The sequence below is a fragment of the Lepidochelys olivacea genome (assembly GCF_965140295.1).
Source record: "Lepidochelys olivacea isolate rLepOli2 genome assembly, chromosome: 11".
Taxonomy (NCBI): domain Eukaryota; kingdom Metazoa; phylum Chordata; order Testudines; family Cheloniidae; genus Lepidochelys; species Lepidochelys olivacea.
The window spans coordinates 59,068,492-59,095,302 of NC_140421.1; the positions used below are offsets into that span (position 1 = coordinate 59,068,492).

The window sequence follows — 26,811 nt, forward strand, 5'->3', positions numbered from 1 at the left end:
AATGACAGGGGCAGATTAACTTGACCTGCTGATCAATTCTAAGCATTCTGCCTGGTACTAACATACTTTTTTATGCTTTAACCCACGGGTAGGCAACCTATGGCACGTGTGCCAAAGGCGGCATGCAAGCTGATTTTCAGTGGCACTCACACTGCCCGGGTCCTGGCCAGCAGTCCTGAGGACTCCGCTGCTGCCTGGGGTACTGGCTGCTGGCCCCCTGCCAGCTGGGGTTCCATCTGCCGACCCCGCTTAGCCCGCTGCCAGCCCCAGGTCCCGGCCACTGGTCCGGGGGGCTCTGCTGATGGCCTGGGGTCCCGGCTGCTGGCCCAGAGCTCTGCAGCCACCCCCAGCTGTGGCCCACTGGCCCCAGCCTGGGGCAGTGAGGGGTGCAGACAGGGGCAAGAGGGGCACAGCTCAGCACCCCCACCTTAAAATTTGTTCCAGCACCACTGTGCTGGGATATTTTTAAGTCCTAATTTGTTGCTTACATCACTAATCACGCCACGTGGAACAGCGCACTGCGTTTGATGTTGAGATTAGAATGTACATGCAAGAACTGGAATCACAATTTTCTGACAGATTTCAAGATTTCCAGCGATTTGGCCCAAGGCTTTCTTTTCTAATTAAACCTAAAAAGTTCAACGACAGCGACTTGGATTTGTCTGTATTTCAATAGATGGGTGTTGAAGATTTCGAAATGCAGATCATTCAGTTAAAAAGCTCAGAATTGTGGGCATCAAAGTTTGGAGATCTGCGGAGTGCACTTGAAGCTACCTAGAGAGATCATGGGGCCTCCACTCTGACCTGCTGGACGTCTTTGCCAGTGAAATTTAACTGTTTGAAGAAAACTGCGTTTGCAATGTTTTCAGCATTTGGATCCACATACCTGTGTGAACAGGTATTTTCACACATGAAATCTGTCCTCTCTCCCTCTCGGAGCTGGTTAACAACTGATTACTCAGAAGCCTGTGTGCAGCTTAAAGTATCCTTATACGTGCCAGACGTTGGAAAACTCAGCAAGGAAAAGCAAGGGCAAGGATCACACTAAACTGATAAGATCTGCAATTTAATTTAATTTTAAATGAAGCTTCTTAAACATTTTAAAAACCTTATTTACATACAACAATAGTTTAGTTATATATTATAGACTTATAGAAAGAGACCTTCTAAAAACGTTAAAATGTATTACTGGCATGCGAATCCTTAAATGAGAGTGAATAAATGAAGACTCGGCCCACCACTTCTGAAAGGTTGCCGACCCCTGCTTTAACCTGTTGCACATACTTCAGATTCCACTAATGACTCTGCATTGTGGCGGGGGTGTTTTGTTATTTATATCAAAGCAGCACTCAAACTCCGACATCAGGATCAGGGCCCCATAATGCTAGAGCCTGTACAAACACACAAGTAGACAAGTTCCCTACCTAAACCCTTTACAGTTTAACTTCCAGCAAGATGTAACAAGTGAGAGCAACAAGCAATAGGAAAGATGAGGGTAACAGTAATGAGATTCACATAACATAAGTGTTGTGTATAATTTTATACAAACAAAATATCTGAGTGTGTGTATGTATAATGCATCTATGTGTGTGTGTTTATAAATATGTACTTGCAGTATTCTAAATTGTATAGGGAAATGTGTACTTTTATTATATAGTGTGCCAACTTCTGCATTCAAGTAAATGGTTGCAAATGACTGCAGGATCTGGCCTTGTGCCTGTGCTGTGTTTCAGGTTTCTTGTACCATAGTTTAAAAAAAAATAAATACAAATATGGCAAGAATAATGGCCAAAATTCTGCCCTAAAAGAGCCTGAAAGGTTGCAGAGACATAAGGGTGAGAATTTGAACTGAAGTATTTACAATTAAATGTGAAAAGAGAAGTAATTTCTAATTCTAGGTATTCGTAAAAATAATAAATACATAAGCCACCTTTGTTTTTGTGCCAATTGCACAAGTGCAAGATGAATAATGACTATGTGTTGCCATTTGTTACCTTTGTTTTTTATTATTGCAAATGCAAACGTATATTTTGCATCCTCCTGAGGTTGGCTGTTCTCATGAGATTTCTGCCCTAGTGAGATAAAAGCTCATGAGAATGATTTTTATTGATTTATTATAGCAGAGCATGAGCTCTGATATTTTTAAGGTCGAGCAGTGCTTTCTGTTTAAAGGTTGAATCTTCTGAATGCTCTGAAATTCACATGCTTACTTGGATTGTCTTGAAAATGTATGTGCCTCACAGGAGTAGTAGGTAGCGTTAGTGGTCCAAATTTGGGGTCATTTGAAAAATGGATTCCTGAGATACAGCAGCTTTTTCTACTGTTGTTTTTTGTGCAGACCAGGGCCACAAAGCATGGCTCTAATTCTTCCCCAATGGAAGACATTTATCTCAGCTAGTGTAGGGTACCCACTGGCCCATTGTGGAAGTAATGCTGAAAAAATTATTAAAGAAAGAGTTTAGCTCTCCAAAGAGTTTGAAATGTGCATGTGTAGCAAGACTAGATAAGAGGGTTTGCAAACAGCCTATTGTAGCAATAAGTATACACTGCAGTCAAAGGTGTAATTGCAGTTCAGGTAGACCCGGTACCCTCGCTAGCTTTAATCTAGTTAGCACAGCTAAAAATAGCAGGGAATACGCTTGGCCTAGGCTTCAATGTGGGCAGTACTAGCCTCTGATTATGTACTCGTGTTGCTAACCTGCCCTGGAGCTCTCACTATTAGCTGTGCTAGACAGATTAAAGCTATTGCAGGTATGCCTACCCCTGCTGCTATCACACCCTCCATTGCACTGGAGACATACGTAGTAACTGGATAGCTCAAGGGGACAGGGTGTGGTCATGGAACCTGAGCTACCTCCATATATTGTAAATTTGAACCCTACCCTTGGCAGAAATCTGCATGTGAGCTCCAGGTCTATTGGTACTATCCTCTAGTAAGGGCGTATATAGGTATTTTTTTACTTGTGGGAAATGTGCCCTGCTAATTGGTACAGCCAATTTATTAGGGGCCTGAACTATTTTCTGAAAGGTGATAAATTACACATGCTCTGCACAGATATGTGAGGAGGGTGGATTTGATTTAAATCATGATTTAAATCACTAGTCAGGAAGACTTGTTTTAATCATGGATTTCTCCATAAAAGTGCATTCCTGTTGGTTGTTATAACCTTAATACATATTCTTCACAACTCAGAGATAGATGTAGGTTTCATTTTTAGAAGGTACACACTATACATTTTTAAAGTGATTTAATCTGAAAACTTTTCAGATAGTTTTACAGCTATGTCAGAAAATGAATAAATGTTTGGTTATTTCATTTACCAAAGATAATTGAAGCAGATATTTATGAAGTCATTGGGAGGTGAACTATCTCCAATTCAACAGGTTAATCATTAATATTTGGAGGATTTTCTTGCCATGCTGTATTAGGAGGAGAACATCACCAGACAGACATTTAAATTGTTTTATTTAACTAAAACAACAAGGTTATGTATTCTGGATTATTTTCTTCAACAGCAAACATATAATATTTTAACAAAACAAGCATATGAATTTTTGAATTTAGTTAAACATTAAAGTTTTTTAAAATCAGGTTTGTTTTTGTTTAAATTGTTTTTAACTAAAATAGATGAAATATTTTTAAAAAACAAAACAAAAATTAAATCGACTATGTCAGCCAGGTCAACATGAGAATTTTAAAATATTGGCTTCTGTAGCTAGCTCAGTCGTCTTCACCTTCATTTTCCTGTTTGTTCATAATCTGGAAAAGAAAAACAAGCTTTCCTGCTTTTTCAGGTCCCAAACAATTTCTCAATTTGGAATGAATTAGTCCAAAGGAAGATAATATTCTTTCTGCACAAGCAGAAGAAGCTATTGCTGTTAATAGTGAGATTATCACTTCAACAGTCTCTGAATCCAAGTGCATAAGTGACTTCCACCAGTTCACTGGTGTGACTCTCTTTAAAACATCAGCAGCAAACATATATTTCTTGAATGGTTCACCCTTAGCTCTGAAGTTTATTATAGTTGGCATTATGGAGGGATAATTGCTGGATGTCCATGTCATAGCCAACTCCTCTTCTTCAGCAGTTAAGGTTTGACTCTTGTACCGAGTATTGAAAATATTTGCAAGAAAATGAGCTGGAGATAGTGCTTGTCCCATTCGTTTTTTTAATACTTGTAATTTATCTCTGTCATTGCATATTTCTCTTTTTAAGATCTCATTCAGTTCCTTTCAAATTGCAACAGCATCAGCAATAATACAGCTGTTTCCCTGCATTTTGTTCAAGGCTACAGAAATAGGCTTCAGAGTATTCAGCATGTGTTCAACATTTCTCTTAAGCCCAATGTTGAGAACTTTAGCTGTGACAGTGCTATCTATTTTTTCACGATTTTGTTCACAAACTGTCATCAGATTAGGCCAGTTCTTGATATAGTGCTCAAAACAGTCCACTACTGAGTTCCATCGCACATCTTGTGGCAGAGTTAGCTTGGTTCTTCCCACTTTTTTCAGAGCAGCTGCTGCAAAGTGGTTGTAACGGAAGTATTTTGCAATTTCAGCATTAGCCTTTATTTCTGGAACACTGAAGTCTTTGGCTAGGAGGTGCATCAAATGAGCACTGCAACCATATGTTATTAGGTTGGGACTCTCTTCTAAATAATTTCTTCTCATCTTGGATACATTTGCAGCATTATCTGTGACCAAGCTTCATACTAGACATTTGAATTTTTTTTCAGTTTGTTATAGCTTTTACTGCTATTTCTTGTAAGTATTCTGCTGTGTGTGCATTTCCTGATGTGTCAATTGTTTCTGTAAGGAAGACATTCCCTTCTTCTTTTGTCACACAGGCACATACAACAGGATCATTGTGGACATTGCTCCACCCATCAAGACTCAAGTTAACAATTTTACCCTCTAGACCTTTTGCACACTGCTCAATTTCTCTTTCATACACTTCATCCAGCAGTTTGCCTGCGACATCTGCTCTGTTGGGTGGACAGTATCCTAGTCTTAATGACTGAACCATGTTAATGAAGTGTGGGTTCTCAATCATACAGAAAGGAGAGTTTGTTGCATAAACAAACTGGGCAATTTTTTCATCAATTACCTCTTTTTGTAATCTGCTGGTTCTTATCACAAACTTGTCTACCACACACCACATAACAGAACCACTATCCCAGGAACCTATCCTTGCAGCAAAACCCGTTGCCGACTGTGTCCACGTATCTATTCAGGGGACACCATCATAGGGCCTAATCACATCAGTCACACTATCAGAGGCTCGTTCACGTGCACATCTACCAATGTGATATATGCCATCATGTGCCAGCAATGCCCCTCTGCCATGTACATTGGCCAAACTGGACAGTCTCTATATAAAAGAATAAATGGACACAAATCACACGTCAAGAATTATAACATTCAAAAACCAGTTGGAGAAAACTTCAATCTCTTTGGTCACTCGATTACAGATCTAAAAGTGGCAATTCTTCAACAAAAAAACTTCAAAAACAGACTCCAACGAGAGACTGCTGAATTGGAATTAATTTGCAAACTGGATACAATTAACTTAGGCTTGAATAAAGACTGCGAGTGGATGGGTCATTACACAAAGTAAAACTATTTCCCCAGTTTATTCCCCCCCCCCCCCGCTGTTCCTCAGACGTTCTTGTCAACTGCTGGAAATAACCCACCTTGATTATCACTATAAAAGGTTTTTCCCCCCCGCTCTCCTGCTGGTAATAGCTCACCTTACCTGATCACTCTCGTTACAGTGTGTATGGTAACACCCATTGTTTCGTGTTCTCTGTGTATATAAATCTCCCCACTGTATTTTCCACGGAATGCATCCGATGAAGTGAGCTGTAGCTCATGAAAGCTTATGCTCAAATAAATTTGTTAGTCTCTAAGATGCCACAAGTACTCCTTTTCTTTTTGCAGATACAGACTAACATGGTTGCTACTCTGAAACTTGTCTGTGATTGTTTCTGGATGATGGAGATTTTTTTTTCTTTTTGCTACTGTGGCTTTGTGACATACAGGATGTGACTGAAACACTATCATTGGCAGATAACTCTGAAACTGTAGAAAACGATGGTGATCTTGAAGGTGGATAGTCTTCAGAATCCTGTTTGTTGAGGATGGATTCTCCTAAACAAAATAAGTCAATGCCGTTATTTAATTATTATTACCATACTGCTCATTTCGTAGTATTCACTGCATTCACTGACTAAAGTATTACTTTAAAGGTGAAATTGTAAAAGGAAGATCTGCCTATTTCAGCTGTTTATTTTTTATCACCCCGGCATTTAAAATGACAGTACCATTGAGTAACAACTATATTTTTTGCTCAAACATGAGAATTCAAGAACAGTCACACACAGGTCAGCATTTAGATCTGGACATGGAGGGATAATTTTGTTTAAGTTATTTAAACAAAATAGAAGTGGGGAACTGAGCAGTGATCCCCTGTATCATTTTGAAATAGCAGGTGCATTTGGCTGCATTTTATAAGATTTTTGATAGATTTCTAAACAAAGATTGTATACAAGAAAATGCACCAAAGGCCCACGTTCATATTTATCTGGAATTCTGTACCAGTTTGGCAGATACCTCTCAAAGGTAATGTCTACGGAAATTATGCATGTGAATTGAAGGACTTACGTCTCCAACTCTGCTGCCTTTTGTTATTACCTAAAACATATGGTAGACTACAGAGAAGACAGTGTAATACAATACACCTGGGATAGATAGCAAACTCATTTAAAAAGGGGATCTAATTTTGTAGAGGAAGTAGCATGCAGAAGAAGGAGCACAGTTCAGGCCACTGCAATCTCATTAGATGCTTGGTACATTGTGTCTTGTATTTTGAAGCGGGCTCTGAAACTGTGATTACTTTGTTTTCCTGTACATTGTGTGCCAGCAGGGGGATTTTGACTGAGTAACTTGGAAATGATTAAATGACCCTTAGTGAAAATACACTACAGTCCTTCCTTGATATACTACATGAGCACATTCTGAATAATAAAACTGCAAAGACTGCATTCTGCAGTGAATGGTGAAAATCTGCACAAGCAACTGCTCTGACTTTCAGAGGTTGTACTGTCCCATTTGGTAGGACTGAAGAATGGATTTATTGCGCTGCTGCTGATAAACTTGTTACCTCCTGCCAGTTGTCTTTATAACAGATACTGCAGTAATAGATGATCAGACTTTTGAAAGGGAAAACTAGGACAGCAGTCTGATATTGTTATTGAAGGACCAGGGATGGCAGCGAGGAAGTTATCCTGGGTGGCATCCAGGAATAGGAGATGCTTTGTCACAGGACGTGCAAAAGAAATTAGCTGGAAGAAAGAGGGGTTAGGCTAACACACAGTGCAGCAGATGTCTGAGAGCTTGTCTAGATGCAGGCACTCAGGAGAGGCAAAGCAAATCAAATAACGTTTGAAATCAGTGCACATAAATTCATAGATTCCAGGGCAAGAAGGGACCACTGTGACTAGTCTGATCGCCTGTATAACACGGGCCATAGAACTTCCCCAAAATAATTCTTAGAGCACATTTTAAAACATCTAATCTTGATTTACAAATTGTCAGTGATGGAGATTCCACCACAACCTTTTTGTAAATTGTTCCATTGGTTAATTACTTTCATCATTAAAAATATATGCCTAATTTCCAGTCTGACTTTGTCTAGCTTCAGCTTCCAGCCATTGAATCATGTTATACCTTTCTCTGTTGGACTGAAGAGCCCATTAGTAAATATTTGTTTCCCACGTAGATACTTATAGACTGTAATCAGGTCATCCCTTAACCTCTTTGTTAAGCTGAATAGCTTGATCTCTTTGAGTCTATCTCTGTAAGGCAAGTTTTCTAATCTTTTAATCATTCTCATGGCTCTTATCTGAACTCTCTCCAAATTATCAGCATGCTTCTTGAATTCTGGACACCAGAACTGGACACAGTATTCCATCAGTGGTTGCACCTGTGTCAAATTCAGAGGTAAAATAACCTCTCTGCTACTACTCAAGATTCCCCTATTTATGCATCTCAGGATCGCATTAGCTGATTTTTCACTGCCAAATTCAAGCATGCTAAACACCCACCTTGATGCTTTCATTCAGGAGTAAAGTGGCCTTAGTTCACTGTAATTTAGAATTAAGTTACAGCAAACAAATGCTGCTTTACTCCTAAATGAGAGCGAGCATCCAGAAGGTGGTTTGTGACAAACTGCTGCAGATACCCAGAGCTATGAGCCACTGTGTGTTACCCCTCTCTGCCTCAGCAAGTGGGAGCTTTGCTGCTGCTAAGATGTGTGAAAACTCCCTGATACACCAGCTTGTCTGCCTTGCCAGCAAACTCCTCAGCGCTCTTCCAGCCCAAACCTTATAGGGATACTTGACCTCCAGCAGCTTCCCTGTATCTGCTTCTCTGACAATTCCGTCTGGGCTGGCTGCGAGCCACTGCTTCCCTTGGTGAATGAAGAGGCCACACACCTCCACCTTCACAGGCCTACCATTCCTCCTGGACTGGAGCTCCTTATATGCCTGCACTGCCTTTTTCTCATTTCGGGTGCCCCAGGATATGGCTGGTGTCTGCACTTTGGAACCAGAGCTCACCACAGCCTTGAGGTAAGACTGGGGCACCTCTGAGCTCTTGCCATTGACAAACTTGCTGTTAGCGATCCTGGGTGTGACTGAGGCCGTGATGCGGTTTTCCTGCCACTCATACCACTTGGGATTGTCCCTCTGGCCCCGGGTTTCCCTCTCCACTTTCACCACATCTTCTATTGTCAGCAGGGAGGGAAATTTGCTTGCTTTGCCCTGGCCAGTGGTATTGGCCCGAGAGTGTGGCTGGATTGACTCCCTCTCCGGCAGGGGTCGGCACCGGCAGGTGTTTTAGTTGCTGTGGAGCAAGGTTTCCCTCCACTAGTCACTGAGGGGTTCTTAGCTGTCACTCTGTAGCTTATCTTGGTGTCTCCTTGATCACTGCCATGTGCTTGCAGTGGCCCTTGATTGGGAAGAGCTTTGCCCAGCTCTTCTGGAGGTGGTGCTGCTGGTTGGTTTGTCTGGCTGTGCCCTGCTGGTGCCTGAACTCCCAGCAGCCTGAGCACTCTTTGGTTGGCTGGCTGTGGGTGTTGTCTTGGCCTGGGTAGAGGAGGCAGAGGAACGGGGTGCTGCTGGGGTGGCTTTGGGCACAGTTGCAGCCTGACGAGGTGAGGCTGTGCTGTCAGGGTTTTTCCTGGGTCTCCCCATTGTTCAGTGTCAGGGGTCACGCTTCACCTGAAGAAGTGAGGTTTTTACCCATGAAAGCTTATGCTCAAATAAATCTGTTAGTCTTTAAGGTGCCACCGGACTCCTTGTTGTTCTTGCCTACCAGGTAACAGTCAGTGAACTCCAGCCATGAGTTCCTCAGAGATGTCTCTCTGCAATGCACAGCCCCTCTCACCATACATTCACAAAAGCTAGTATGTTTACTCTCCTTTAAAGAGACAGAAACAGCAGTTTCTGGAGTTAATCAGTTCAATCAAAGCACTGGGTTGGTTTAGATAAGAAGTAAAACAAGTTTATTTAACCAATGAGAGAGATTTTATGCGAGTTCAAGTGTAAAGCATGAAGATAGATAGGGATAAAGGATTCCAAATAAACAAATAAAATAAAACACAAGTAAAATATGCTTTATAATAGCTAAGACTTAAAAAGCTACAGTCTTTGTTCCAGGTAGGTTCCTCGCCAATCTTTCTTTTCCAGCAATGGCTGACTAGCTCTTAGCCAGGATCCTCACAGAGACCAAGACGCTGATTATCCTTGTCTCCTCAGGAACTTGAAAAAGGAACTTGATATGGGATGCATTTCAGAAGAATACATTTCAAAGATTTACTGCAATATAAAGAGAAGGGGATCAAGCTCCTAAGTAATCCTTTGCCTTGTCTCCTCAGGCAAAGGATTACTTAGGAGCTTGATCCCCTTCTCTTTATATTGCAGTAAATCTTTGAAATGTATTCTTCTGAAATGCATCCCATATCAAGTTCCTTTTTCCTTGTGGGTATTGACATCATTCTGTCTGGTGTAGATTCCATGCTGTCTTCTCCCATGCTGGTGATTTTTACGATGCAAATGATTTCTTCCTGCAATTTCCGATACAAATGAATAGTGCATTGAATATAGCCACACCTGGTTTGAGGTATTGGCCTCTTTCCTTTGTCTGGAGAAAACTTGTTCATCAATTCCCCCAGCATGCCTGGTTTAAACACATTTTAACTATAATTTCAGCATATCCGTATAATTCTTTGCGGGTTGACCATGTGACAGGGCGTACCTACCCTGCACCAGCCCTGAGAGGAGTAACTCTGCTTGCAGGCTGAAGAAGCCCCGCCCCTCCGCCCCTGCTAGGCATGCTCAGCCTGGAGGCAGCACATAAAAGGTAGCAGCCTAGCTCAGGCTGGGCAAGCTGCTGGAGGGGAAGGATGCAAGCTGTCTCCTGAGTGTTGCTACAGGCCCCGAGTGCAGGACCACAGCTCGCAGAGTACCAGACAGACTTCAGGCTGCCCAACGAGCCCTGAGAAGGGGCCGCACTGGTGAGAGCCTAGCCGTCTGAGTGCCTCAGAGGAATCGGGGAACTCCAACAAGGGGGAAAGGGTAAGACGCAGCCCAGGGGACTGAAACTTTTTGACGGTGAGTGAACCAGGGAACCAGTCAGTATGTTTCGGGAAGATCCCTGCTGACTCAGTGGTGAGCACCCCCACCAGCGATAGGGCCCTGGGCTGGGACTCAGAGGAGCAGGGAGGGCCTGAGTCCCCCTGAGTGGTGCCCCACTCCCCCAGTGGGCCAACAGGCCATGCAATCCCACAGAGGTGGGCTACTATGCTGACTCTGGCCATTGAGCCACACTGCCCTGGGTAGAAGGGCCGTTTACTGACTCTGGCCACTGGGCCGCATTGCCCCATGTAGAAGGGCCGTTTGCTGGCTCTGGCCCTTGGGCCACACTACACTGAGTGGAAGGGTCACCTTATTGATGCCAGCCACTAGGCAAAGCTACCGTGGCCATAGTAAAGGTCATTAGTATAAGAAATAGCTGGCTGCGGTACAGCCTGTTCCCTTCTTTTGGACCACATTTGATCTGATACCCCGTGGCAGGGTGTACTTACCCTGCAACACCATACGTACATCACACGAGAATATTATTGATCAGTGAGTTATTTGTTTTTCAGTGACATATTACATGTTGCCTTTTAGCTACAGATTACAACAATAGTGAGTTTGGATACACTGAGCTGATCAGGCCAGCTGAAACTTACTGTTAGATACCAGCGAGTCCCTTGCCTTCTGGCATAGGGATGCTTTTAGGGTCACAGGGTTTAATACATTTTAATTTCTGTGCATTTACTTCACACCTTTAATTGAGTCATCTTAACTCTCCTGAGTGCCCCAGGGTAGAAATGCCCTCAGAGAGGGAGTGGATTAGTGGTGTGGATATGGAAGGGTTTGACAATTGGAGAAGGGATTTAGACAAGGAACTCTTGTCATTCAGGAGGTAAAGGGGGTTCTGCACGCTGGAAAAGAGGCCTGTTCGGGGACATGTGTCAATGGGCAGAAGAGGAAGTGTGTTTGTGGGAGCTTGTTTTAGAATCACAAAACTAGAAATGGGAAAACCTGCAATATTAGATCGTTGTGTCCATTGTATTTTCAGCTGCATAGTCTAGTTTTAAATGACCCAACCAGAGGGGCATCCGCCACATCCCTTTGGAAGATATCCACACTCTAGTCGCACTCGTTGTCAGGATGTTTTTGTAATTCTCTCAGCTAAAACAATCATGTGTGTCTGACAAGATTCATTCTTTATAAACTCCTGCAGCTTATTGATCATAGTTCCTTTGCCCTCAAGGGATGTTTGCATTTTTCTTTTCTTTTATGATTAGCGCTGGGACTGAAGTTTCAGTTTACTAGACAGTAATTGCCAAGTTTTTACAGCGGAGGTGACATACTGTAGGGGCTTCTCATTCTCCCAGAGATGCAGGCAGCCATCACAGAACTGCCCAATGCGGAGATGTCACACACAATGCATGATGTTTGGTAGCTTTACCCTAGACCTGCCCAGTTGGAGTGCTCTATGATTTGGAAAGCCCCAAAAGGCATTACACCTGCACAGTTTAATTAGAAGGCCAGCAGGCACATGGTGCACCACTGAGGCTGAGCACAGGACAGTCTGGCCTGAGTTCCTTAAAGACAGAGAGAGGAAATGGCTACAAGGACAGGACGAGCCGTCAGCCAATGATAATGAAGCTGGGTGGAAAAACTGTTTCAATATAATTGGCCATGCCAATGGGACTGCTGCAGTGGGGCAGAAGTGGGCTGATTCTGTTTACTGGGATGTCTGGCCAGCATATGCAGTAGCTGTGCGTTAAGTTTTAGAGAGAAAACCAAACACATAAGTAACCACTTTTGTTCCTATCTGAACAATACTTTTTTTTTTTAATTTTTCAAAATGAAAACCTTTCAGTTTAAGAGAAAAATGTTTAAAGTAACAGAAACCCCAAAGCTACAAAACACAAAAGAAGAATGAGAACATTGGTGTGTGGAAATAGGCCCATATAGAAAAATCATTCCAAATTAAATAACAGAATTGAACAAAAATTCATTCTATTGAGGTTTTCCTTTTTTGCATTTCTTGTATTGGCCAGGGTCTGTTTATATTGGTTTTAGCTATAGTATGCATTTTCTTTCGTTGGTGTTTAATTCCACTATACTGATAGGCTGAAGGGGGTTCAGAACTTTTTTGTCAAAACAATGATCCGTAATCCATAAATCTTTACTACTACTCAAATGCAGAACTATGCCTTCCATGAGATTTGCTTTGTACTGGGATTTACTTTGTGTGTCTATCTGTATTTAATAAAGATAAGTTCCTCTCCTATCTATTTCTCTTAGAGTTTTATCCTGCTGCCCATAGCCGCAGAATCTGAACTCTTTCCATGTGAAATAGATGGGCAGTAATTAAAGTCCCTAGCGGATGTTACAAAGGCTCTTACTTTTCTCCATTTAGGGATTACAGAAGACTCTAGTTGGTGTGAAGTCGTTTGTTTTTGTTTCATAGGGGACGGAAGAAATGAAGGGCATGCCATTCTGGTTAGTGCTGGAAAAGCTTTATCAAATATGAAGGCTTTGGAGCATTTCCTGAAGTGTCTCCTGAAGTTGCCCTTTTCATTCTGTGACTGTTGTATTAAAATGCTCCATTTTACAAGGCTAGAATTTGCTGTCTCATTTGAAAGTGTGCAACAGGTATAGAAATACTATAGCCACCTGCCATCTTACTCCATATGTTTAAGGGCACGATACAATGAGTGACTGAGAGCATTTTTCTATTTCAGGAAATATGTTTTGAAACCAATATTGGAAGGTAATGACCTGTTTAAATAAGAGATTTTTTTCTTTCTTTCTTAGAAGAGGTATGGCTAGATATGCAATGACATTTCAGAATCAGAAATATAAGTGAGAGATGCTGTGAAAAGGCAAAGTATTTACACTGACGTTCAGGCTGAAAAGCTTTTCCATCACACTTTTCATACTGTATTTTTAGTGCATTTAATATTCAGTGCTTGTGTTAACTCAAACAATATACTTTTTTACTGCAGAAAAATCTTTACTAAAGGTCTTGCTGCAACTGTGTTTCTTTTGTGCTGTCACTGGTAATTAAAGCAACACTCTCATAGTTCCTATAGGCAAAACTTTTGTACTTTAGCTTTTCTTGCAGGCTCAGAATTAGGTCCATAAGATTCTCTAAACCCTTTGCATGGGGGGGGAAGGGGGGGAGGAGTCAGTCCTAGTTTTAGCCCCCAAATTTAGGGCCAGTTCTGCTGCCCTTACTATACAAGAAGCAGCCCTGGGATCACTGAGATCCTTGTATAGTATGGTGCTTTTTGATAATAGGGTATCAGAATCTAGCCTTTGGAATTTAAACCTGATCCTGCAGCCCCTATGCAGGCAAAATCCTCTTTGCATTCAGTGGAAACTTTTATTTCAAGAGGACTGACTCCTCCCCCCCCCTTTCCCCCCCCCCATGCAAAGGGTTTAGAGAATCTTATGGACCTAATGCTGAGCCTGCAAGAAAAGCCAAAGTACAAAAGTTTTGCCTATAGGAACTATGAGAGAGTTGGGGTAAATGGAATCTTCTCCCTAGCCTGCAGATACCTTGGCCACATGCATAGCTAGCAGGCCACACAGCTATAGCTGAAAGCAATGAGCAGCAGCAAACATGGTACAGTTCTTCGAGCATATGCAAGTTTGTGGCCAAGTGGATCAGTGCTGCATTGTCTTGTCCAGATGTCTGGCACACTGTATTTCCTCCTTCTGTGGTGAGCTGTGGAATTTGCAGCAAAGAGATCCATGGAGGTGAAATCTTCCAAAATAAGTTTGAAGGGTGTGTCTTTTGCTCCTTCTGTACCCTGTACCTTGCCTCTTTTTCATTACTTTTGGCCTTTCCACAGCCACCTGGCACAGCTCAATTTTTGGCCCAATATAAATAAAATTTGCTTATGCAGTGGTGCAGTTCTCATGCTCCTTTATTACTGCCCCAGCTACTGAAGTCATGTGATTATATCTGGCCTTATTCTTTTTTTTTTTTTTTTTTTTAGTGAAAGTTACTAGCTCTCTGGGTTGTGGAGAAAAGCTTGAAAATGTGAATCCTAAAGGCCCCAACCCCAAGAGGCAAATAAAAAGATTCCCATTTTTAAAAAAACCTCATGATTTTTAAACCCATGTTATAATTTTTGGGGGCTCAACTTATGATATTTGAATGCTTGGAGTTGGAAACACTGCTTGAAAAAAAAATTAAGGGGTTATTTTAATGTAAACATGGTCTTGCAAAGTTGTAAACTCACAACATCCCTGGAGTAGGGCTTGAGATCCAGAAAATGAAACTGACTAAAGTAAAGTGAAACCGACCTGTCTGTCTCAATTGTCTGAGTTGAGTGAAATGCAAAAATAAATGAAAGGCACAAATATGGAAACATAAATTAGATTTTTTTCAACTTCTTACAGCCTTAGGCCCCAATCCTGCAAAGAATACACTTGTGCTTAACTTTAAGTGTACAAGTAATGGGGATTACTCCCATGTTTACAGTTAAGTATGTGTACAAGTGTTTGAAGGATCAGGCCCCTACTAATCTGTTTTTCCAATTCAGTTTTATTAGTCCTTTGAAAAAATTACAAACAAGGACCCCAAGGATCCTGCAGTGTCTAAGTGTGTGTGTAAATTTACATATGGAAGAAGTCTCATTAATTTCAGTAGGCCCATTCACAAGCATAAAGTTACTTGTCTTTTCTTACAGAATTGGGACTGTAGCAATTTTTCAATGTCTGCAATCACAAATTCAGCACATACAAAAATATCTTTCAGTTAAATAAATCAACCCATGCTACAGAAAGAAGTTTTACTATCGTAAGTTGCTATTAATAACATGAATAAAGAATATTTTTTAAAACTCCATGAATTTTATAGTATATTTTCCCTTTAAAATATATCATTCATATTTCACTTATTTAACAAATAATACTAGATGGACAAGTCTCTTATACATGTTATTTCAGCTATTTGTCTCTGGAGAGAGTGAATGAAAAATACTTCAAACTCAATTTTAGTATCTTCATTTTGTCAGCTGTACCATGCATATTAATGAAGAGTCTAAAGTGCAAAAGAATGATTCCACTTGTAAAAGTCAGTATCATAATAGTTAATGATTTGTTTGTTTTTTTAAATCCTCTTTTCAGGGCATGTTAGTTTTATATGGCTTGCCATGCCTTTCTGAAGTAACTTGCAATTGCAAAATAGCTGAATCAACATCACATCTGTCAGTGGACATTGATCGTCATAGTAATACATGAAACACACAGCAAAGGGGACAAAGGGGGAACTAGCTGGGTGCTGTATTAAGTTTTCTTAACTAGTTTAAAATTGAATCAGGACATTGCTACAAAGAACAAATACTGGGTATGTATTTTAGCAAATTGAATCGGCTGATTTAATTCCTTTAAATTTAAAAACATTGTTTAGCTTACATCTTTGAAGCAGTATAAACAAAAAGAGGTGTTTAAAGAGAAAATAAATAAAAGAACTAAAACTGTCAAGCGATTAAAAAAATTAATTGTGATTAATTATGTGATTAATCACACTGTTAAACAATAATAGAATACCATTTATTTAAATAGTTTTGGGTGTTTTCTACATTTTCAAATATGTTGATTTCAATTATAACAGGATACAAAGTGTACAGTGCTCACTTTATATTTTTTATTACAAATATTTCCACTGTAAAAAACAAAAGAAATAGTATTTTTCAATTCACTTAATACAAGTACTGTAGTGCAATCTCTTTATCATGAAAGTTGAACTTACAAATGTAGAATTAAAGTTTTACATTGTTTTATTTTGAATGCAGTAATTTTTTTGTACATAGACCCTACAAGTACTCAGTCCTATTTCTTGTTCAGCCAATCGCTCAGATAAACAAGTTTGTTACATTTTGCAGGAGATAATGCTGCCCACTTCTTGTTCACAATGTCATCTGAAAGTGAGAACAGGCATTCGCATGGCACTGTTGTAGCTGGCGTCGCAAGGTATTTATATGCCAGATGCGCTAAAGATTCATATGTCCCTTCATGCGTCAGCCTACCATTCCAGAGGACATGCATCCATGCTGAGACGGGTTCTACCCAATAACAATCCAAAGCAGAGCGGACCGACGCATGTTCATTTTCATCATCTGAGTCAGATGCCACCAGCAGAAGGTTGATTTTCTTTTTTGGTGGTTTGGGTTCTGTAGTTTCCGCATTGGAGTGTTGCTCTTTTAAGACTTCTGAAAGCATGCTCCACATCTCATCCCTCTCAGATTTTGGACGGCACTTCAGATTCTTAAACCTTGGGTCGAGTGCTGTAGCTATCTCTAGAAATCTCACATTGGTACCTTCTTTGCGTTTTGTCAAATCTGCAGTGAAAGTGTTCTTAGAACGAACAACATGTGCTGAGTTGAATCATCATCCGAGACTACTATAACACAAAATATATGGCAGAATGGGGGTAAAACAGAGCTGGAAACCTACAATTCTCCCCCGAGGAGTTCAGTCACAAATTTAAATAACACATTTTTTTAATGAAAGTCATCAGCGTGGAAGCATGTCCTCTGGAAAGGTGGCCAAAGCACGAAGGGACATATGAATGTTTAGCATATCTAGCATGTAAATACTTTGCAATGCCGGCTACAAAAGTCCCATGTGAACACCTATTCTCACTTTATGGTGACATTGTAAAGAAGAAACGGGCAACATTATCTACTGTAAATGTAAACGAACTTGTTTGTCTTAGCGATTGGCTGAACAAGTAGGACTGAGTGGACTTGTAGGCTCTAAAGTTGGACATTGTTTTGGTTTTGAGTGCAGTTATGTAACCAAAAAAAATCTACATTTGTAAGTTGCACTTTCACAATCAAGAGATTGCACTACGGTACTTGTATGAGGTGAATTGGAAATACTATTTCTTTTGTTTATCATTTTTACAGTGCAAATATTTGTAATAAAAATAATATAAAGTGAGCACTGTACACTTTGTATTCTGTGTTGTAATTGAAATCAATGTATTTGAAAATGTGGAAAAACATCCAAAGATATTTAATAAATTTCAGTTGGTATTCTATTGTTTAACAGTGCAATTAAAACTGCGATTAATCACAATTTTTTAAATTGCATTTAATTTTTTTTGAGTTAATCACATGAGTTAACTGCGATTAATCGACAGCCCTTAAAAGAACTCTGATTCATTTGCTTGGCAACAGGTTGCAGTTTTAATGGCCATAGTAGGATTGCCAACCTTCTAGGATTGTTCTGGAGTCTCCGGGAACTAAAGATTGTCATGTGATAAAACCCAGGAATACATCCAACCAAAATTGGCAACCCTTGGTCATAGTCATAATGGTATGGTACTAGCAACAGTTTAGTAAGCTGCATTTTGAAAAGATTTTGTTTATGCTTAATTCTCAAAATTTAAGACGACAAAAGAATTTGTTTCCCTTCATTTGATTTTTCATGGATTTGTAGTTTTTTAGCCCAGAAGGGACTATCTGACCTCCTGAATAGCACAATAAAAACACCTGGTTTTACTCCACATGGTGTGTGATCTCTGCAGTATATGTCGGTACAATTCCCTCAAACAGTGGGGTTTTTTTAAAGGAATATATCAGCTTTAGCATATATACGTTTAAAACAAGATACAAGAGAAGTTTTCTGTCCAGTAAACTTATAAATAATTATCAAACTTCGTAGGCAAAGTAGAGAACAGTGAATTGCTCATTATCATCAAACGCACACACTCTACTCAGGGCTGTTGCACCAGCCAGAGTGGCTCTTTAGGTATTGATTATTTGTATGATATTCCATAAAAATGTAAGTGAAATCAAAACTACTGTGTGCTTTGTTATTGGTAAGCAAATGATTTAGAGTTTAAAAAAAGAAATTTTGAAAAGCAACAGGACTGGGTATTTTTATTGGCTATAAAATAATTTTGGACATGGGTTGTCCAAAGCATGCTTTGATTGGCTGCTTGGGAAGTCTTAGTGATATCATATGTCTTTAAATTCCCCACAACTGAAGGGGAAAGGTTTTTGTGTATTTCATCCAACATGGGCATGGGATACAGAAAATAGCTCATGGCAAAAAGTGAAAGAAAACATGGTGGAAGTGCAATAAAATTATTTCCCAGCATTTTGCTGTAATTGTTTTAATTTGTTCAATATTCAAAATGGAGTTGCCCAAAGCCTGTCTAGATTTGTCTTCTTCCTTCTCCAGTTGTTCCCAAGCCTTTCAGACCTCTCCATCCACCGGTAGACTTTAGGATACTCTGGCAGACAGGCCATTCTGAACCCTCCATCATCACTTTAAAACAACTGACTCTTGATCTGAGCTGTCTTCAATAGGCAATGGAGTGTTCAAAATGGCCTGGTAGCTGGAGAAGAATCTCAAGAACAGCAGCTGGGCTATGGCTCTGGGTTTGGTGGAGGATTGTGGAAGGGGAATTTCTAATGCAAAATAAGTTGCGGTGGAGGGAAGAGAGTGGATTTTGTTATGTTGTGCATTATGGTATGTTGAAACGGTAGCATACGTGGCCGTTCCTCCCTGTCAGTCTCTGAGGGAGGCCACGCCTCCTCGCTGTCATGTACCAGTAAAGGTGAGCTCAAAGTGGGGAGTTAGCTACACCTAGTGCCCTAGCTGGGCAGAACAGTATGGTAATCTATGAGTCCCGTGCCCTCGGGCAGGGTAGCAAACAGTTAGTAGGCTCAGACCAGCAATCAGGACAGAGCGATTAAGTAATCCTTGAGCCCCAGGCCCTCAGCCAGAGTGGAGTAGCAAAGTAGTCAGTAGGCTCTGGCCAGCAATCAGGGCAGAGCAGGTCTATGAACCCCAGGTCCCAGTCAGAGCAGGGCAGCAAAGCAATGAGTAGACTCTGGCCTGCAATCAGGGAAGAGTGGCTAAGCAATCTATGAGCCCCAGGTAAGGGTGAGCACCAAGGGAGTCTAGAGGCTCAGGTAAGGGTGAGCACCAAGCACAGTCGATGGGGCTCAGGTAAGGGTGCCTGAGGAACACAGGCCTTCTGGCCTAAGGAGGGGGAGTACAAAATGGGATGGCAGGGGGAACACGGGCCCGCCAAACTCCACTGTGTCCCAGCCCAGGGCCCTAATAGTGGAGGATCTGCCCGCAACCTTCTGTCAGCCCAGCCCCAACCAGACTGTTGCCTGGTTCCCTGGGCTGCTTCCTACTCTCCCCCTGGGGTGTACCTGTGTCTGTCATCTTAGGGAGGTCTGGCCAGTCCGCAGGCAGCAGCCCCAGCAGCTCCTCGGCGTCTTGCTCAACCGGCAGCCCAGGGAGATCCATCCAGTCCTCAGGCAGCAGCCCTGGCAACACCTCAGCGTCTTGGTCAGCCAGTGGTCTTGGGAGCTCTGGCCGGTACTCAGGAGGCAACCCCACCAGCTCCTCTGCAGGCTCCAGCAGCCGGCAGGATGTGTCTGTCTCCTGTGGTGGTTCCAGCCAAACTGAGCTGCAGGGCTCACCTTTTATACTTACCCGTCCTGTCCCACCCTTCTGCTTCCGACGGGGCAGACTTGGCTCTCCTGTTTCAGCTCACCAGAGGGCATGTTGTGGTCCCTCCCTGTCACTCTCTGAGGGAGGCCATGCCTCCTCGCTACAAGTCTTCCCAAAAGGAGTTGTAGGGACAAAAACGTAATTAGTCTTACGAAAGAGCTGGACAAACTTATGAGTGGAATTGTATGATGGCGTTGCTTGTGATGCTAGGGGGCGGGGGCAAGTAGGAGCCAATTCGCTTGTGTCCTCATTTTGAGCCATGTTGTTATAATTAGGATTGGAAAGCGTTAACTGTTTTTGCCCTGGGACTCTGGGACTGTTTCCAGACAATTTCTAACACTAATCCCTAATCTCTAACCCAGCATTCCCTCTTTGTTAGATGAGCAACTCAAGAGTTAATTCGCTTTTCTTCCTATTACCTTCCTTCTCTCAGCATATATACCATATATACCCAAATCCATGCTATCTTTGAAAACATGTTTCCATAAATCTCATCCTTTTAATTAGGACACAGATGCACACAAAACGCCGCAACAATCAGCCAATATTATAGTGGAGGCACTTAGTTTCTGGAGTTCACGCTCCAGTGAAGTGTGCTTCAGAGCAGGAGTTTATAGATGATTGTTTGCATTTCACAGTGGTGAGAGTGATTTAGGGCTTGGCTACACTTGCGAGGTACAGCTCAATAAAGGAGTCCTGGGCACCTTAGCTCACTCCCCATCCACACTGGCAAGGCACATAGAGCTCTCTGTCTCAGCAGCTACAGCACTGCTGGTCCTCCACCTTGGCGAGTGGAATAATGTTCGGTGCGCCCGCGCTGGAGTGCCGAGGCACCAGTGTGGATGCCCTGGTCTGTTAGTGCGCTCTGATCGGCCTCCAGAAATATCCCACAATGCCTGTTATTGCTACTCTGGTCATCACTTTGAACTCTACTGCCCTGCCCTCAGGTGACCAGGTGAAAACGAAGTAAGAGAGGATACAGCCGTGGGTAGGAGGAAGGGCAGTGTAGATACCAGTCTAATAGGTTATACTGGCTGTAGAATGACCGTGCCTAATAGGGTACAGAATGTGAGTGAGGCCAAACAGCAAAAATTAAGATGTTTGTACACCAATGTGAGGAGCCTAGGTAACAAAATGGAGGAACTAGAGCTACTGGTGCAGGAAGTGAAACCAGATATAATAAGGATAACAGAAACAGGGTGGAATAGTAGTCATGACTGGACTACAGGTATTGAAGGGTATGTGCTTGTTAGGAAAGACCGAAATAAAGGTAAAGGTGGTGGAATCATAGAATCATAGAATATCAGGGTTGGAAGGGACCCCAGAAGGTCATCTAGTCCAACCCCCTGCTCAAAGCAGGACCAATTCCCAGTTAAATCATCCCAGCCAGGGCTTTGTCAAGCCTGACCTTAAAAACCTCTAAGGAAGGAGATTCTACCACCTCCCTAGGTAACGCATTCCAGTGTTTCACCACCCTCTTAGTGAAAAAGTTTTTCCTAATATCCAATCTAAACCTCCCCCACTGCAACTTGAGACCATTACTCCTCGTTCTGTCATCTGCTACCATTGAGAACAGTCTAGAGCCATCCTCTTTGGAACCCCCTTTCAGGTAGTTGGAGCAGCATTGTATATCAATGATGAGGTAGAATGTAAAGAAATAAGAAGCGATGAAATGGATAAGACTGAGTCCGTCTGGGCAAAAATTACATTGGGGAAGAAAACTGTTAGAGTCTCCCCTGGGGTAGTGCTTGGGATGTGTTATAGACCGCCGGGATCTAATTTGGATATGGATAGAGCCCTTTTTAATGTTTTTAATAAAGTAAATACTAATGGAAACTGTGTGATCATGGGAGACTTTAACTTCCCAGATATAGACTGGAGGACGAGTGCTGGTAATAATAATAGGGCTCAGATTTTCCTAGATGCGATAGCTGATGGATTCCTTCATCAAGTAGTTGCTGAACTGACTAGAGGGGATGCCATTTTAGATTTGGTTTTGTTGAGTAGTGAGGACCTCATAGAAGAAATGGTTGTAGGGAATAATCTTGGCTCAAGTGATCATGAGCTAATTCAGTTCAAACTGAAAGGAAGGATTAACAAAAATAAATCTGCAACTAGGGTTTTTGATTTCAAAAGGGCTGACTTTCAAAAATTAAGGAAATTAGTTAGGGAAGTGGATTGGACTGAAGAATTTATGGATCTAAAAGTAGAGGAGGCCTGAGATTATTTTAAATCAAAGCTGCAGAAGCTATCGGAAGCCTGCATCCCAAGAAAGGGGAAAAAATTCATAGGCAGGAGTTGTAGACCAAGCTGGATGAGCAAGCATCTCAGAGAGGTGATTAAGAAAAGGCAGAAAGCATACAGGGAGTGGAAAAAGGGAGGGATCAGCAAGGAAAGCTACCTTATTGAGGTCAGAACATGTAGGGATAAAGTGAGACAGGCTAAAAGTCAAGTAGAGTTGGACCTTGCAAAGGGAATTAAAAACAATAGTAAAAGGTTCTATAACCATATAAATAAGAAGAAAACAAAGAAAGAAGAAGTGGGACCGCTAAACACTGAGGATGGAGTGGAGGTCAAGGATAATCTAGGCATGGCCCAATATCTAAACAAATACTTTTCCTCAGTCTTTAATAAGACTAAGGAGGATCTTAGGGATAATGGTAGCATGACAAATGGGAATGAGGATATGGAATAAGACATTACCATATTTGAGGTAGAAGCGAAACTCAAACAGCTTAATGGGACTAAATCGGGGGGCCCAGATAATCTTCATCCAAGAATATTAACGGAATTAGCACATGAAATTGCAAGCCCATTAGCAAGAATTTTTAATGAATCTGTAAACTCAGGGGTTGTACCGTATGATTGGAGAATTGCTAACATAGTTCCTATTTTTAAGAAAGGGAAAAAAAGTGATCCGGGTAATTACAGGCCTGTTAGTTTGACATCTGTAGTATGCAAGGTCTTGGAAAAAATTTTGAAGGAGAAGATAGTTAAGGACATTGAAGTCAATAGTAAATGGGACAAAATACAACATGGTTTTACAAAAGGTAGATCGTGCCAAACCAACCTGATCTCCTTCTTTGAGAAAGTAACAGACTTTTTAGACAAAGGAAACGCAGTGGATCTAATTTACCTAGATTTCAGTAAGGCATTTGATACCGTGCCACATGGGGAATTATTAGTTAAATTGGATAAGATGGGGATAAATAGGAAAATTGAAAGGTGGATAAGGAATTGGTTAAAGGGGAGACTACAATGGGTCCTACTGAAAGGTGAACTGTCAGGCTGGAGGGAGGTTACCAGTGGAGTTCCTCAAGGATCGGTTTTGGGACCAATCTTATTTAATCTTTTTATTACTGACCTCGGCACAAAAAGTGGGAGTGTGCTAATAAAGTTTGCGGATGATACAAAGCTGGGAGGTATTGCCAATTTAGAGAAGGACAGGGATATCCTACAGGAGGATCTGGATGACCTCGTAAACTGGAGTAGTAGTAATAGGATGAAATTGAATAGTGAGAAGTGTAAGGTCATGCATTTAGGGATTAATAACAAGAATTTTAGTTATAAGCTAGGGACTCATCAATTAGAAGTAACAGAGGAGGAAAAGGACCTTGGAGTATTGGTTCATCATAGGATGACTATGAGCCGCCAATGTGACATGGCCGTGAAAAAAGCTAATGCGGTCTTGGGATGCATCAAGTGAGGTATTTTCAGTAGAGATAAGGAGGTTTTAGTACCGTTATACAAGGCACTGGTGAGACCTCACCTGGAATACTGTGTGCAGTTCTGGTCTCCCATGTTTAAGAAGGATGAATTCAAACTGGAACAGGTACAGAGAAGGGCTACTAGGATGATCCGAGGAATGGAAAACTTGTCTTATGAAAGGAGACTCAAGGAGCTTGGCTTGTTTAGCCTAACTAAAAGAAGGTTGAGGGGAGATATGATTGCTCTCTATAAATATATCAGAGGGATAAATACCGGAGAGGGAGAGGAATTATTTAAGCTCAGTACCAATGTGGACACAAGAACAAATGGATATGAACTAGCCACCAGGAAATTTAGACTAGAAATTAGACGAAGGTTTCTAACCATCAGAGGAGTGAAGTTTTGGAATAGCCTTCCAAGGGAAGCAGTGGGGGCAAAAGATCTATCTGGCTTTAAGATTAAACTCGATAAGTTTATGGAGGAGATGGTATGATGGGATAATATGGTTTTGGTAATTAAATATTCATGGTAAATAGGCCCAATGGCCTGTGATTGGATATTAGATGGTGTGGGATCTGAGTTACCCAGGAAAGAATTTTCTGTAGTATCTGGCTGATGAATCTTGCCCATATGCTCAGGGTTTAGCTGATCGCCATATTTGGGGTCGGGAAGGAATTTTCCTCCAGGGCAGATTGGAAGAGGCCCTGGAGGTTTTTCGCCTTCCTCTGTAGCATGGGGCACGGGTCACTTGCTGGAGGATTCTCTGCTCCTTGAAGTCTTTAAACTACGATTTGAGGACTTCAATAGCACAGATGTAGGTAAGAGGTTTTTTGCAGGAGTGGTGGGTGAAATTCTGTGGCCTGCGTTGTGCAGGAGGTCAGACTAGATGATCATAATGGTCCCTTCTGACCTAAATATCTATGACCAACCATCAGACCCGCCCTTTAAATTCTCTGGGAATTTTGAAAATCCCCTACCTGTTTGCTCAGCCAGGCATGAAGTGCTCTCAGCGAATCTTTCCAGGTGACCATGCCACCATGCACCAGGCGACGCCTAGTATGGAGCAATGGCGAGGTGCTGGACCTCATCAGTGTTTGGGGGGAGGAAGCTGTCCAGTCCCAGCTGCGCTCCAGCCACAGGAATTACGATCTCTTTGGGCAGATATCAAGGGCATGATGGAAAGGGGCCATGACCAGGACGCACTGTAGTGCAGGGTTAAAGTGAAGGAGCTGCGGAATGCCTACTGCAAAGCCCGAGAGGCAAACAGCCGCTCCGGTGCTGCCCCCGCAACCTGCTGTTTCTACAAAGAGCTGGATGTGATATGTGGGGGCGACCCCCACCTCCATGCTGAGGACCACCGTGGACACCTCAGAGGCCAGTACAACAAGGCAGGAGGAGGAGGAGGAGGAGCCGCAAAGTGGGAGCAAGGGTGCTCTGGCAGAGGAAGACACCCCGGAATCCCTAGATGCATGCAGCCAGGAGCTGTTCTCAAGCCAGGAGGAAGGTAGCCAGTCGCAGCGGCCAGTGCTTGGGGAAGGACAAACACCAGAGGAGGTTCCCGGTAAGCGGCTTCTATTTTGGGAAGGAAGTTATTCGGTGCGGGCTCTTGGGGTGAGGAGGGTTAGGGCTGCATGCATGCCTAGATGCAGAACAGGGCATTGATGTGCTCTCTCACATCACGGTATTTGGCCTCAGTGATCTCTTCAAAGGTCTCATGCAGAAGCTGGGCAATGCGCTTGCGCAGGTTTTTCAGGAGAGCCACTGTGGTCCTTGTTCCAGTCAGGATAATTTGTCCGCGCCACTGTGCCGTGAGGGGTGGGGGAAGCTGCATATGGGCCAGGGCGGAAGCCGCATTGCAGTAGAAGACCCTCCCTTGCTTCCCAGGTCACCTTCAGCAGCGAGATATCTTTCAGGACAAACTCCTTTGGAAAATGTGGGGACAGTGTTCAGTATGGGGGCCCCCTGCCGCTGTTTTCTCTCCCCAAGGCACAGAAACCCAGAGGACAGTACAGCTGTGAAACAATCAGTCACGCTTGACCCTGTGCTCACTCACCATTTTGGGGCTCCAATGGGTTATGTGCACTTGCTGTGGGATGGGCAAATTATGCTCTTGTGTACACTGTGCTTGCCCTTGAGTATGGGGGAATCATTGATCTGTCTGGTGTGAACAATGCTGCCTCTGTTAAGTGTTGCATTTTGCCTTCACAGATGCAATCTTGAGATCTCAGCCGTCCATGTTATCAATGGTTGAGAGGCTGCAAAGAATCAGGAAGAGGCCACGTAGAAGCAAAGAGGACATGTTGCATGAAGTCATGCAGCATTCAAGTAATGAAAATAAAAAGGTGCAGGAGTGGCGGGGGAGTGAAAGGACGGTCCGCGAGCAGAATGCGGATCGCCGGCACCACAGCACGGAGCGGCTGACAAGCATCATGGAGCGCCAAGCGGACTCGATCCAGGCGCTCGTAGCCATGCAGGCAGAGCACTACCACGCCCGCCCCACCCCGTGCAGCCCTTGTCCCAAAACTCTTTCCCTTGTGCCATCATGTCACCGCCAAGCCACTTTCCCCAACATCCGGGTTCTTACCGCCACCCATTGCCTCCAACACCTGTAGCTTCACCACCCAGTCCTGAAAACTATGAGCCTTACCCACTGCGCTCAACCCCCATCACCATGCAGTATAGCCATCCTGAAGGGCAGCAGGCATTGCACAGCACTCCAGACAGGACATATGCAAATCTGTGATTGTACCATTCCCCACCCCACCCCACCTCCTTGCCCTTTGTGTTTCTTTTCAATAAATTGATTTTTTGGCTTTGAAAACATTCTTTATTATTGCATAACGTAAAAGAAACCTTAGCCCAGGAAAGCAATAGGCACCGCTCGTCAGTGTATCATACGTAGCAAACACAGATTCCTATTGCACTTCACTCCCGTGCAGGGCACCACACCAGACGTTACTGTTGGCTTTCAGCCTCAAATTG

General features: G+C 42.5%; 2 protein-coding genes across 4 annotated transcripts in view; both read left to right on the forward strand.

The window, feature by feature from the left end:
• Positions 1-26,811, forward strand: part of SPATS2L (spermatogenesis associated serine rich 2 like) — a 145,821-nt gene that overhangs the window by 42,111 nt on the left and 76,899 nt on the right. The window lies entirely within an intron of this gene.
• Positions 15,949-26,600, forward strand: LOC311528648 (uncharacterized protein). 2 transcript variants are annotated; one of them, XM_084643919.1, is made up of 3 exons: positions 15,949-15,985; positions 24,991-25,390; positions 26,038-26,600. In XM_084643919.1, the coding sequence occupies exons 2-3, from the start codon at positions 25,174-25,176 to the stop codon at positions 26,439-26,441; spliced, it is 621 nt and encodes a 206-aa protein (XP_084500045.1). In that variant the 5' UTR covers positions 15,949-15,985; positions 24,991-25,173; the 3' UTR covers positions 26,442-26,600. The 2 variants fall into 2 exon arrangements, with proteins under 2 accessions (XP_084500045.1, XP_084500044.1); XM_084643918.1 differs by lacking the exon at positions 15,949-15,985 and having other exon boundaries at positions 24,773-25,390.